The sequence below is a fragment of the Theileria parva genome, chromosome 2, assembly GCF_000165365.1.
Source record: "Theileria parva strain Muguga chromosome 2, complete sequence, whole genome shotgun sequence".
NCBI lineage: Eukaryota > Apicomplexa > Aconoidasida > Piroplasmida > Theileriidae > Theileria > Theileria parva.
This window is the reverse complement of record NC_007345.1, coordinates 1,195,022-1,208,682: the sequence shown is the minus strand read 5'-3', so window position 1 is coordinate 1,208,682 and position 13,661 is coordinate 1,195,022. Positions and strand designations below refer to the sequence as shown.

The following is a 13,661-nucleotide window of genomic DNA, read 5'->3' as shown; positions in this document are numbered from 1 at the left end:
GAGAAAATAAATGTAAATAATATTATTATTGCTAAAATAATTAAAATAATTACTTAATTTTAAGTATAAGAATTGTAAGTAGGATGAGGGATGGAATCCAAAAAGAATAGGAAAAGAATCATTGAAATAAGAAAAAAATAAATTTTTATTTATTTTAAAAAATATTTAATAATATTTTAACTGGAATAAATGATTAATGAAGTAGGAAGAAGGAAGAACAAAACTCAGTTGAATAACTAAATTAGAACTCAAGTAACAGGATGAATAATGGGAAGAATTTGTTTGAATTATATTTTTTAAATTTTAAAAAATAATAAAAAATTAAAAAAAATAGAAAAATAATTTTAATAATGAGTGTAATTCACATGAGAATCATGGGGAAATGAATCCAGTAATAAATGTAACTTTTAGTCCATATGTGACTGATATTTATATCGCAAATGTGAGAAAATAATTGAATAATTTTAAAATGCAGTTTGGATGGTAAAGGAGGACTGTTTAATCCTTTTTGATGAAAAAGAAGGTTATTGATATCACAGATGTATTAGAGGTTTATTTCTTTGGCCTATCGCTTCTGGTAGGTTCCGAGCAATTTTATACGCTCGTATCCCAAACTAAAGCCTCGCCTGAGTTTCAGTGGTATTTGTTCTTGGTGGTCGTATTTGGCACTCTGCTGGTTATTTTAATATTGCCTAATGACCATTTTGGTGATTTCATATACTTATCTCAACTCTACTATGTAGTTCCTTTGGTCATATTAGTTGTTTTTGTATGGGTTAAAGTAACATCAGTTCTAGTTACAACCTCTGTAACAATCGGAATATCAATCTTTACAACATTCCTAGTGATTGAGGCATGTGTTCACTACTCCTACAGCACTGAGTTAGTTCTTACATTCCTTGCTGGTCTATTATCAGCGAGGATATTACCGGGTTTGTGTTGGGTTTTAACTCAGGGTGAAGATAATGAGTCACAGTTTAGGAAAATGTGGTTAACACTTGCTGTGGCTCGGTTGTCATTCTGTTTGCTGTCACTAAGTATAATGGCAATGAAGGGAAAGTATCCAGTGTTGAAAACATTCAATTTTAGTAAATTAGATAACATTTATGGTAGTCTAGTCGAAGATTTTAAACAGCTGTATGAACATTATTCCAAAAGATTTAATTCCAGTAAATGTATTTCAGATAAGTGTAATTTCAATAAATGTACAAATTTTTGTTTAGAATTATCAATTGTGAGACATATTTTTCCCATTATTTGTTTTTATTTGTCATTCATTTTATTTTTGCCCTTGACTCCAGTCATTCAAGTATCTGGGGGCAAAAAAACATATTTTAATTATGCTCCACACATGATAACGTCTTTAACCAGAACTGATTCATTTTCTCACTTCTGTGGGTTTTGTGTTGGTATCATATATCCTGTTACTATCACACACAGGGGAACAGATTATTATTTCATGAATCTAATAGTTTATATCCCATATCTGATGATTGTTGGCTATTTGAGGTATTTTGGCAGGTCCTTTTCACAATACGGTATTTACTTGATAATAATGGTTTTGGCTTTTGGGTTGGGATATAATTGTTCATACAATTTGGGCGTTATTATAAACACCAATCTAATTCAGAATTGCGACAACAAAGGAACCCCTTTAAATTCTTGTTGTGGAGATAAATTTCTTACTGAATGCTATTGTAGGTATCCGGTAATCATTAATAAGACAAACAAGTGCTTTTATTCGCGTAGCAGTTTTTACACTTCAAGACCACATGCAGCTATTGTAGAAACAAATAAAGAAGAAGAGCTAATTATTAATATTCCTCCTTTAACCCAGTGCCGTCTTTTTAACAGATTTGCATGTTCTAAGTCATTCTCTGAAGGAAATAGTTTGGATTACTCTCCTTTAGAACCAAACGGGATCCTGTTGGTACAAAAAGATATTGGAACCAGCGTGAGTGAAATACGTAGACAGATAGGGTGTGAGGGAAATTGTTGTGCTGAACAATGCAAAAATGACAAGTGCGGTTTCTTTACATTGGCTGGAATATACGAAATAGAAACAGTTACAGCAACTACTTGTGATGAATGCCAGTTAACAGTAAGAATTGAGGCTAAAAATTGTAACCCTTGCACATCATGTGGAGGAGACACTGGAGGGTCTTGTACCTGCTCTAGTGGTACAGGTACAAATTGTTGTTGTATATGCGTTAAATGTTGTCCAGAAACAACTTGTGACAAGTGTGTTAAATTGTGTTGTTGTAAAAATTGCAAAAAAGATAAAATTAAAAACGGCGCCAGGGTCTTTATGTGTTATAAAAGTAATGGCGTCTATTGTGTTAGGGAGATTACTCCGAATAATAGGCCAAAATTTGACGAGAAATTAGATAAACAAAATGATTTTTATATTAAGAGTATGTTCATTTCAGATTGTTGCCATTCTGACATCCAAGTTGATTTACATTGCAAATTGAACAATAATTTCTTCAGGGTAACGGAGATAAAATATGCAAAGAAACCAACCATTCCAACCTCAATTTTACTTTGTAGAAAGGAATCAAAATGCTGTACACAACAAGCATCTCGTGCTGGTACTCAAACTTGTTGTTGTTCAAAACTTCCTATTCAAAGAGTATTAATTGGATATCCTGAAGAACAAATTTCTAAACCCTCTTGTCCTTGCCCAGAAACATGCAAGAATTGTCCTTGTTGCCAAAATAGTAACCAAGGTAAACAGTGTTGTTGTTGCACAGGTGCTGAACTTGAAATCTCGACAGAAAACTTATATGAAAAGAAAATGAAACCTATAAAATTAAAGCTGATAACTATTTTCTGGATATTATTTGCATTGATTTTAGCGGTGATGTACCTGGCGGCGTCCAAAGACAAAGTCGGTGATATCAAGTATTACAATTTCAACCCTGTAACATCCCATAAGATCATTACAAAAAACACTATAAAGAACAGTTTAAATACTGCTGATGAAGTAAAACGTAGAATAGATTGGTTTTTAATGACCTCAGGGTTGGACAACGATAGGTACAATGAAGACCTAAAACATATGCTTAAACTTTTTGACTGTACACTCGATCCTCGAGAGTTCACATTCCTCAAGCAGAACTTGGATGAAGTATCTTCTAACCTACTGAGAGATCCTCTCTTCATTCTTAGGGCTAAAATTGAGCTGGTTACATGGAGTTGCTGCTTAGGATTTGTGTATACCTACATCATTGAGATGTTTGTCAGAATTCAAGCTTATTTCATAAAATGGGAGCCATTGTGGAGAAGAGAATATTATAACTACAGGCAATTGATTTCAAAAAATATTAATAATATAACATATGGGTCGAAGTTTGCAGTGGCAGCCTCGAACGAGTTGGAAATTGGATTTAAAACCAGACTGTTAATTTCAAGGTCAAGGAAAGAAACATGGGCAAGTGCTTTTGACAAAGTAGAAAATTATTTGGATTTGTATGATAAGGAGATTGAGTTACCCGAAGAACAATTACCTAAAACAATAGAGGAAAGGCTTCAGTACTTTATCCGTATATGGGACGATAGAATAGTCCATTTGGAGGAATGGACGTCCTCAAGCACTAATGTATTCGACTGGGATACATTTTTGATCCAATATCCAGATATAAGGACCTGGGTAAATATGTTCTGGAGGTATATAAGACTTGTGTCTAAAGAATTTGATTTAAAACATAAGAAATTTAACAAAGGAATAGAAATATTTGAAAACTATAAAATCAATTAATAAAAATTTAAAATTAACTACACATTAAATAGTTGTATGTTATATAATATAAATAGGTAATGCTCAAATTAATATAAATTCTAAAAGAATAATAAGTTAGAAGTATAATTAATGATAAGTAAATGTGGAAGGATTTATATTTAGATCAATAGTAGTAAGCTAATGTGTTTAAAAACATTATAAAATTTAAATACAATTTTACGATCTATTATGTTGTGAGGTAAATATATTTTAAAATAAATTATAATTATACCATAAAATTCTAATAATAGAATAGGAATCCTACTCATGGGGACGCATGTACAAATTTCTATTATATTTCAATAAATATGAAGATTTTTTAATATTTAATGTTTGTAATATATTTTAAAATTTTTTAATAATGTAGTTTTAAATTTTATAACCTACTCAGTCATCTCCTAGGATGATAAAAAAGAGTATCGGTTTTTCATACGTTCTTGAGCCTTTTTTGGTCGGACTATCTTGCCTTATTGGCACTGATCAGTTCGAAATTTTATTTTACCATACTAAGGCCTCAAATAAATTCCAATACTACATACTAGGGATTACTGTAATCCTAACATTGATAGGATGTAGTATCATTAACTGCGAGAATAATTTTATTTTTAAAGTTTTCTACTTCTCATATACTATTCTTTTGGTTATAATTCATATGGCAAGGTCTCGGTTTGTTTATTCCATATTATTTGGGATTGTTTTCTTGGTTTTAGGCTACTTTTTACTTGAGTTAAAAACAGAAAATTTTGCCAATTATTTCATTTTACACGTTGGCGTATTGCATTTCTTGCTTGTTGTATTTGTTAAAGATCGAATTCACTCACCTTTTATCATAACATTACACACTATTTGCATAGGCTATTCAATGACACTCATTATAGTATACTCATGTTCATACTACTCTAAATACAAATCTGGGTTGTTGTGGTTCATTTGTGGTTTATTTTCAGCACGGTCATTCCCTCACCTTTTGATGAATTTCGTTGATAAAAATGAAGATCATCATATTCAAGTCCAGTCACTTTCTGAAAGTTTAGCCACATGGAGGTTTGTGTTTTGCCTCATAGCATTCCTCATGAAGCTCACTATGGGACAAGCCAAGTATGATCCCATTTCAAAGGGACCTATTGAATTATTTAAAGATATAACTAATAAATTCACAGAGGCAAGTAAAGAGTTTGAAAATTTCCCCAAAAGTTTGTTGGATGATTTTAAGTGTTTATTTGACCATGTAAAAAAGACAATGTATTTAGATTTTAGGGAAAATAAAGTAGATCTTTTTGATAAGATTTTAAGTTATTTAACTTTTTATTTAGGCAACGCTCTTCGTATAACTAGTTTCTTTTTTATGTTTTCAGCCGCAGTTATTTTAAAATCGGTACCACTTACCCATTTAATATATTTTCGTTATTCCGCCCACCAAAAATTAATTCTTGATAATATTAAGAGGGTTTGTCATTTAATGGGTTGTTGTTTTGGTGTTGCATATCCATTATCTGTGACATCAAATCATCGTAATTACTATATTGTCACATTTCTTGTCTATATTTTGGATATTACTCTTTCTTTTGCACTAGCTTATCTTGGGCATTATTTATCGTTGCACACTTTGTACACTTTGGTTTCTCTAGCAGGTTTCGCTCTGGGATATACATTTTCTTACTCATTAGGAGCATTCTCAAATAGTATATTAATTCAAACATGCTCTAAACAGGAGAGACTAACCATATTTCCTGAAAAATATGAAAACATTATACCTTGTTGTGGAGAAAAGTTCAATGATAAATGTTACTGTAGATATGAACGATTTGAACCACCAAAAGATCTTTTTCCTAAACCTTTTCTGTGCTCCAAATTCATTATGGAATGTAAATATTTGGAATATGATCCCAGTGGAAATTGTGCAATAATAATTTGTGTTAATGACTCCAACATAACCCAATTGTCCCAAACACCCTGCAGTGAGCAGTGTTGTAATAATAATAATTGTAAGTGCCTGAGGTTGCTTGGAATATACACACTTGACGCTGTTACAACTAGTGTGTGTGGTAATTGCCAACTAACTGTAAGACTTGAAGGTGTATGTTCTGATGGAAATGGGAAATGCTCATTGTGTACATCATCATCATCGGGCGAATCCTCCGTATGTAATGGTGAAAAGTGTTGTTTATGTGTAAAATGTTGCACTGAGAAAACAGTAACTTGCTCTTGCTGTACTAATTGTGATCAAGGAAATTGTTGTTGTATAAAATTTTGTTGTTGTGGAGACAAATGCCCAACTTGCCAAACTAATTGTCATTGCAAAATAACAACAAAGTGCCAACCTAATGGTGGTACTAGTGATAGTGATAGTGAAAAGATTAAAGAAAAAGAATACAAAGTCCCAATATTTCGTACTAGACTTTTTATATATTTTAAAAATGGGACCGAGGGAAGTTGTTTAAGGGAGATAAAACCAAATACCGTTGATTTTGATGGTCAGTTGGAGAAAGGCGAGAAATGCGATAAATCCGAGATTTTTGATATACAAGGAATAACATTACTTGATTGTTGCCACGCTTCTATGAGAATTGACTTGCACTGTTCATTGAGAAATAACTATTATAGACTAAATGGAGTTAATTATCCGAAGAAATTTGCTGAACCAAACTCGTTGTGCTTATTTAGCAAACTAAAAGTCTGTTGTGATAAAACCCCGACTCAGCAATGTTGTTGTCCATACCGAAAACTGACAAAGGTTTTTATATCACGTGATCCAGAAGAAAAACCTAAATGTAATCATTCAGATTCAAATTCTGGGTCTACCACTAACTGCCAAAATTGTAAGTCGATGTGCGAATTAACATTAGATAAGACTAGTTCATTCGTTAAGAAAGTTAACAAGTTTAGGGTTAAGTTGATTGTTTTATCGTTTATTATATTTGGCTTTGTATACTTTATTACACAGCTGTTTATAACGATAACCAGATATAGAAATCGTCCAAAATTCTTTGATCCCAGAGCCACTTATGATCAAGTAGACAAATTGATAAAAAACAAAAAGTTTAACTCAGTAGACCAAGTGAGTGAAAGATTAACTTCCTTAATCAATTTGAACAGATTAGTTGAAAATGCCAATGCTGAAAAGATAACTCATTTGAAAAAAATGAGTGAAGCATTAAGTAGATATATGAATGAAGTGGAACACCTAAGAGTGGTCAGGAACATGGAAGACAAGGCGTCAAAATTCCCGCCCAAATCAAATAGACAAGATCTCAGAAATCTGGATGAAAAACTAATTGTGTGGAGTCACTGGGTAGGATTTTTTTATGCTTATGCATTTCCATTGTACGTTTACATTCAAAGGTTCTTCTTTAAATGGGAAGTTATGTGGAATGTTGAACATGAAAATTATATCAGATTTATTAAACCTAAGCTTAACAAAATATCACATACATCGAGGTACTCACTGACGCTACTGAGTGTCCTGACGCATACAGATAAGTTAGTCAGATCAATAGGTATAACCAGAACACATTCCTGGATTACTCTTAAAGAGGAACTCAATTCACTCACAAAACTTGATCAAATTGAGAAGAAACTGGACAGACAAGCACTTCCAGCAAGTATCGGAGAAAGACTCGAATATTTTATAACTACGTGGACACATAGAAGAAGATATTTGGGGAATTGGATTGTTAATAAAACTAACGTGTTTGATTGGGAAGGATTCAGAGTAGATTATGAAGAAATAGAAGACTGGATTGAGATTGTTTCACCGTACCTGAAGCTTGGGAATGACTTTGTCAACATCCCGCTTAAGGAATTGAACGAAGGGATAGAACAATGATTAAATAATTTAATCAGATAATCTGATTTCAAAATTGTTTACACATTAAGTAATTGAACTATTTACAATGTAAATGTTCCATAATGAAATGGTTAACAAATACTTCAGGTTTAAGATGAATTTAAAAGATAAATAATTATGGAACTTGAATAAGAAAAAAATAATAAAATATAATAATTAAACAGGGTAAAATAACAACTTAATTGTATCAATGTTAGGGTGTGATGGTGTTTGTTTATGTACCCGTTTATATTAGAATAGTATTTAATGTTTTTTAATTTTAATCAAAATTTAAATATAACTAATTAAATTATTTTTTAATCATTCTAATAAATCTGGCCAGACTCTGGATTTTACTATCTAGTCAATGACGGTCTACACACCTTTTTACACACTTTATTCACAATTTTACTGGACAAAACATCTTAAACCTTATAAAATCAAAAAATACCCTTTAAGATAAGATCAAAGATGGGATAACATATTGGTTTAACGCATACTTATTGGTATTTTATCGCAAATTTTATCACGGTATAGCAATTTCTGATAAGAAATGTATATTACTATTAATTTTTAATCGATTATTGTTGGATATTACCTACAAACATAAGTATTCCTGATTAAAATGAGTTCATTAAGGACTTGTTTACTAAGGTTTAATATTTTAAGTTCCCTGTCGTATTATAACCCTTCACAAAGATTTTATAAGCTGAAAATAGGAATTTCTAAGACCAAAATGATGATTTGGATCAATTTAAGTTCAGTTACTTAGGAAAGTTCTCTAAAAGGGATATTTCTTTCCTGAAATATAAATATAGTAGAATAAAGAGGTAATATGTGAATATTATAGTAACTCAATAATATTCATATAAATATACTTAATATGAATAGTAAGGAAATCTCCCGTTGTCAGAACAAGTGTTTGAGAAGAAACCATCAGATGGGGAAGCATGTACTGTTTTCATGCTTATTACTGTTAATAAACACAAATGTAGAAATTATTCCTAATGAACTCTTTATAAAAATTTTAAAATGTAGTTAATATTCCTAATGAATAGTTTGCAAAATTTTCAAAATGTAGTTTCAATATTTGACAAATGAATCATCACATTTGATGAGGAAAAGAGTACCAGATGCTGGTGATTTTTTGGAGTCGTATTTTCTGGGATTATCATGTTTGGTATGCTCAGAACAGTTTTATATTCTCGTATCGCAAACCAAAGCCTCGCCAAATTTTCAATGGTATTTGCTAATATTCACATCATTTGTCACTTTGACAGTGGCCCTAATATTCTACGACGAAAGTCACCGTGATCTAATCAATGGAATTCATTGTTATCATTTATATTTTTTAGCTATATTAGTTGTTTTTGTATGGGTTAAAGTAACATCGGTACTAGTTACAACCTCTGTTACAATTGGATTAGGAGCCCTAACAACGTTCCTAGTGATTGAGGCATGTGTTCACTACTCTTATAATGCAAAATTAGTACTGTCGTTCCTTGGTGGTTTATTATCTGCCAGGTTGTTACCAAGTTTCTGTTGGATGGTAACTCAGGAAGTAGATGGTGAATTACAGTCTAGAAAAATGTCTTTAACATTGGCTGTGGCTAGATTGCTATTCTGTTTCCTATCAATGTGTATAAAAGTAATGAAAGGAAAGATTGGATTTCCTCCCAACGAACCAGCCAATCACGAATATGATTGGATTGTTTTGAGAACACGTAGCTTTAAACAATTGTGCAATTTTTATTCTCAAAGGTTTAATTCAAATAAAGATAATGGTCAAGATGATAATAAAATTTTCATTTTTATTGGATCAATTTTGAGACAATTTTTTCCTATTTTATATTTTTATTTGTGTATTATATTGTTTGTACCCTTGTCCCCAGTTATTAATTCCCATTTGAATAAGAAATCAAGTTTCATCTACGCTCCTCATGTGATCAGTTCATTATCCAGACTTGAAAGTGCCTCCCACTTATTTGGGTTTTGTGTTGGTATCCTGATTCCAGCTTCACGTAGTGCTAATTTAGGTTTTTATTCGATTAATATTTTTAATATTAGTTTTCGTTTCCTTATCCAAGTATATTTTTCGGTTTTTCTCAGATTGTTTTCCAACTTTGGGATTTACATTGCGATAATTACCTTGTCAACTTTAGTTGGATACGTCTGCTCATATGATTTATTTGTAGTCGTTAGTAATACTCTTGTCCAAAATTGCAAAGACCAGGAACATTCTAAATATCCTTGTTGTGGAGATAAGTTTCTTACTGAGTGCTATTGTAGATATCCGGTAATCATTAATAAAACAAATAAGTGTTTCTATCTAGAGGATAACGCATATGCTTCAAAGCCATATCTAGCTATTGTAGGAGAAGATAAATTAACCGAGTTTATTCTCAGTATTCCACCTTTAACTCAGTGTCGTAGTTCCAACAGATTTTCATGTTCTAAATCAAATGGTGATGGTAAGAGTTTGGATTATTTAAAACATGCTGATAGTGCCATTCTTTTGCTTCAAAAAGAAGTTGGAGGTGATATAAGAAAAATATGTGAACAACTGGGTTGTAACCAAAATTGTTGTCAAAATTGCGATGAAAAAAGTTGCAACTGTCTAAAACTTATTGGAATTTACGAAATAGATTCGGTTACAACTAGTTCCTGTGATGATTGCCAGTTAACTGTTAGAATTGAGGGAACGAAATCAGACTCTTGCTCAATTTGTGGAGGAGGTAGTGGAGGTTCTTGTGTTTGTAGTGGTGGAAATGGATCAAACTGTTGTATATGTGTTAAGTGTTGTCCTGGTACCCAGTGTACAGCCCCGTGTACTAACTGTGTTAAATTATGTCGATGTGAAAAATGTAATAAAACTAAAGTTAAAAACGCAGCTAGGGTTTTCATCTGTTATACTCGGGATCAAAAATGCTGTATAAGGGAGATAAAGCCAAACACTACTCCAAAATTTAGCGAAAAATTGGATGAGCAAAAGGATTTTTATATTAAGAGTATGTTTATGTCAGATTGCTGCCATTCTAACATCCAAGTTGACTTACATTGTAAAATTAATTTCTTCCGGGTAACAGAGATAAAATATTCCAAAAAAAAGATTAATCCAACCTGCATCAAGCTTTGCATAAATGATTCAAAATGTTGTACACAACAAACATCTGCTGCTAATACCCAAACTTGTTGTTGTGTAGGCGTTCCTCTTCAAAGAGTATTAGTTGAATATCCTGATGAACAAAAACCTCAACCTTCATGTTCTTGCCCAGAAGCATGCAAGAAATGCCGTTGCTGTCAAAATGGTAAGTGTTGCTGTTGTACCGGTGCCGAACTTAAAATCTCGACGGAAAATTCATATGAAAAAACTATGAACCCGGTGAAGATTAAACTGATTACAATTTTCTGGATACTATTTTTGTTAATAATATTACTCAGTTACCTCATAATGTCATCAGTTAAGAGCAAACAGCTAAAGTACTACGATTTTGACCCTGTAAGATCCTACAAGACAATTACTAAATCAATTAAAAGAACTAATCTTAATACGCCCGATAGAGTAAGACGCAGGATAGATCAGTTTTTAATGATCTCAGGGCGGGGTAGTCATGACTATCAGGGTGAATTAAATGATATGCTTAAACTTTTGGAATGCTCATTTGATCCTCGAGAGTTCAAAATCATTAAAAATCAACTGGATGAAGTATCTTATAAGCTTCTGAGAGATCATGAGTTCATTCTTAGAGCAAGAATTGAGATGGTCACTTGGGGCTGTTGCCTGGGATTTATTTACCCCTACGTTGTTCAGATGATCCTTAGAATCCAAGATTATTTCATAAATTGGGAATATGTCTGGGAAAAGGAGTACAAATACTACAGAGGGAAGATGGCAAATAGAATTAATGAGTTTACATACGATTCTAAGTTTGGAGTAGCAGCCTTGACAGAAGTTGGAATTGGACTTAAAACCAGAATGTTAATTGCCAACTCAAGAAAAGATACGTGGGCCAACTTGTCTGATAGTGTAGAAGGGTATTTGGATCTGTATGACTCGGAAATTGAGTTTAAAAATGGAGAATTTCCAAAGCCAATGGATGAAAGATTAAAGTACTACGTTGACATGTGGGATAACAGAATGGAACACCTTAAAGAGTGGAGTTGTTCAAACACTAACATCTTCGACTGGTCAAGATTCTTACATGATTACCCAGGCATAAAAACGTGGATAAGTATGTTTGGAAGGTACATTACACTGGCCTTGAAGGAAATTAAAATAAATGAAAAGAGCTTTAACGATGGAATTGGAGTGTTTTTAATTGATAAAATAATCTAAAATTTTAAAATTGTTTACACATTAGATAATTTCATGTTATGTAATATGAATAGTTGGTGATCTGATGGCTAGTTACATGTGTAAGAGTCCAGATGAAGGAGGAGAGAAATTTTAGAAAAAAGAATAAAATTAATAAATCACAAAATATATAAAAAGCATGTGTAAAATAAATAATGTAAAAGAAAAAAATAAAGGACTAGAAAAGGTAAAATTATGTATAGTGCGACTGATATTTGTGGGAACCTGTTTTATAGTATAATTTAAAGATGAGATCTCGGAAAACATGATTCGATACTTTATGATGATTTGATATGTCGTCATTCGACTATAAATACAGGCTAACACCTGGTGCCATAAAAGAGGCGGTTCTATCCACCTTTCAGTCAGATATTTCAGATTCTTCACCCAGGAATTCACACGAATCACTATCACCAAGGACTTCACAAAATGAAACAATTGTATTCAGAGAAAAATGCCAGTATTGCATCATTTCTAGGTCGATTCTGGGCGTTTTGACACTGACGAGAGAGTCCCTGACCTTTGAGCCAGATATCAGAGACGTAAACGTAGATGAACACGGTCAAGGATATTATCAGATACACGTAGATATGGAGAATATTCTAGAGTGCGGCTGTATAGGCGGACCTTCCCAGGAGTTGCTCGGATTGGAAGATATGCGATGTAACGGCTTCCTACAAGTGGTCCTAAAGCAGTATTCCGATAGTTTTGAAACAACACACTACTCCAGCGGCTCTAGTTTCGAATCTACATTACCTGATCCAATGCCAGAAAGGAGTAAAAAGTCAGTAGGTTTTAATTTTTCAAGAATAGGTTCAGCAATTTTCTCAGTTTTACCAGGACACAAGGGTAAGAATAGTAAGCTTTTTAAAAGGAGTAACTCACACGTATCGATTCTATTTGGCTTTTTTAACAAGGAATTGGCTTACAAATGCACAAACAAACTCATGTCACTTTTGGATATGTGCAATAACTCAACGCCTTCCTCAGATCGGTCAAGAATCACAAGGATCCCTTTTTCAAGTAATAGCTTAATTGAGAGTTGGAATACGCTAACTGATGCGCCGGAGGAACTGGATGAACCAAATGATAAGTATGTCAATTTGGATCATTTCAGTGCTATTGGAAATAGAAGTAAAATTTTAACCTTTGACATGGTCAGGAAATTAAATTCATATTTACCTGCGAGTGTTGCGATTAGGGAGTGGATTCTAAGTTTCGAAACAGTCCACGACGGAGTAAGTTACCACACCTTTTACAAGAATCTCGAAAATAAGGACAACTGTATAATAGTAATAGAAGATTCAAAAGGTGGAGTTTTCGGCGCTTTCACGCCTCAAATCAGGTATAATCTTAGGTTTTACGGCTCAGGAGAAACTTTTGTGTTCAAATTTCAAAGGGGAAACATAAAAGTTTTCAAATCTCAAGGCAAGAACAGGTGTTTCATTTACTCCAGTGATCACTCAGTAATCATTGGAGGAGGAAATAACCCGGCCATTACCATAGGTAAAGCGTTCAAAGTGGGAACAACAGCACATAGTGAAACATTTGATAATGAACCGCTTTCGGACGATTACCACTTTGAAATCAAACACATGGAAGTCTGGACCTTTGGAGGCTTTCTAACATCGTAAATTTTTAATTTCAATTATTTTTATATATATTAAGCTGTTTAATTATGAAATTTATAGTGTAAAGTT

General features: G+C 32.7%; 4 protein-coding genes across 4 annotated transcripts; all 4 read left to right on the top strand.

Moving 5' to 3' along the window:
• Positions 1-422: 422 nt before the first annotated feature.
• TpMuguga_02g00593 (putative integral membrane protein) lies at positions 423-3,760 on the top strand (the record flags this gene model as incomplete). The annotated part of the gene is made up of 1 exon (XM_760066.2): positions 423-3,760. The coding sequence occupies exon 1, from the start codon at positions 512-514 to the stop codon at positions 3,758-3,760; it is 3,249 nt and encodes a 1,082-aa protein (XP_765159.1). The 5' UTR covers positions 423-511.
• Positions 3,761-4,106: 346 nt separating this feature from the next.
• Positions 4,107-7,607, top strand: TpMuguga_02g00592 (putative integral membrane protein; the record flags this gene model as incomplete). Its single annotated transcript, XM_760065.2, has 1 exon — positions 4,107-7,607. Exon 1 carries the CDS (start codon positions 4,185-4,187, stop codon positions 7,605-7,607), a length of 3,423 nt encoding a protein of 1,140 aa, XP_765158.2. The 5' UTR covers positions 4,107-4,184.
• Positions 7,608-8,139: 532 nt separating this feature from the next.
• On the top strand, positions 8,140-11,955 carry TpMuguga_02g00591 (putative integral membrane protein). The gene has a single exon (XM_061305414.1). It carries the CDS (start codon positions 8,722-8,724, stop codon positions 11,941-11,943), a length of 3,222 nt encoding a protein of 1,073 aa, XP_061161382.1. The 5' UTR covers positions 8,140-8,721; the 3' UTR covers positions 11,944-11,955.
• Positions 11,956-12,192: 237 nt separating this feature from the next.
• On the top strand, positions 12,193-13,616 carry TLDC2 (TLD family protein). The gene has a single exon (XM_760063.2): positions 12,204-13,616. The coding sequence runs from the start codon at positions 12,255-12,257 to the stop codon at positions 13,593-13,595; it is 1,341 nt and encodes a 446-aa protein (XP_765156.1). The 5' UTR covers positions 12,204-12,254; the 3' UTR covers positions 13,596-13,616.
• The last annotated feature ends 45 nt before the right edge of the window (positions 13,617-13,661 follow it).

Coding starts and splice junctions, on each gene's coding strand:
- TpMuguga_02g00591 (XM_061305414.1), top strand. CDS start 8,722: ATGAGGAAAAGAGTACCAGATGCTGGTGATTTTTTGGAGTCGTATTTT.
- TLDC2 (XM_760063.2), top strand. CDS start 12,255: ATGTCGTCATTCGACTATAAATACAGGCTAACACCTGGTGCCATAAAA.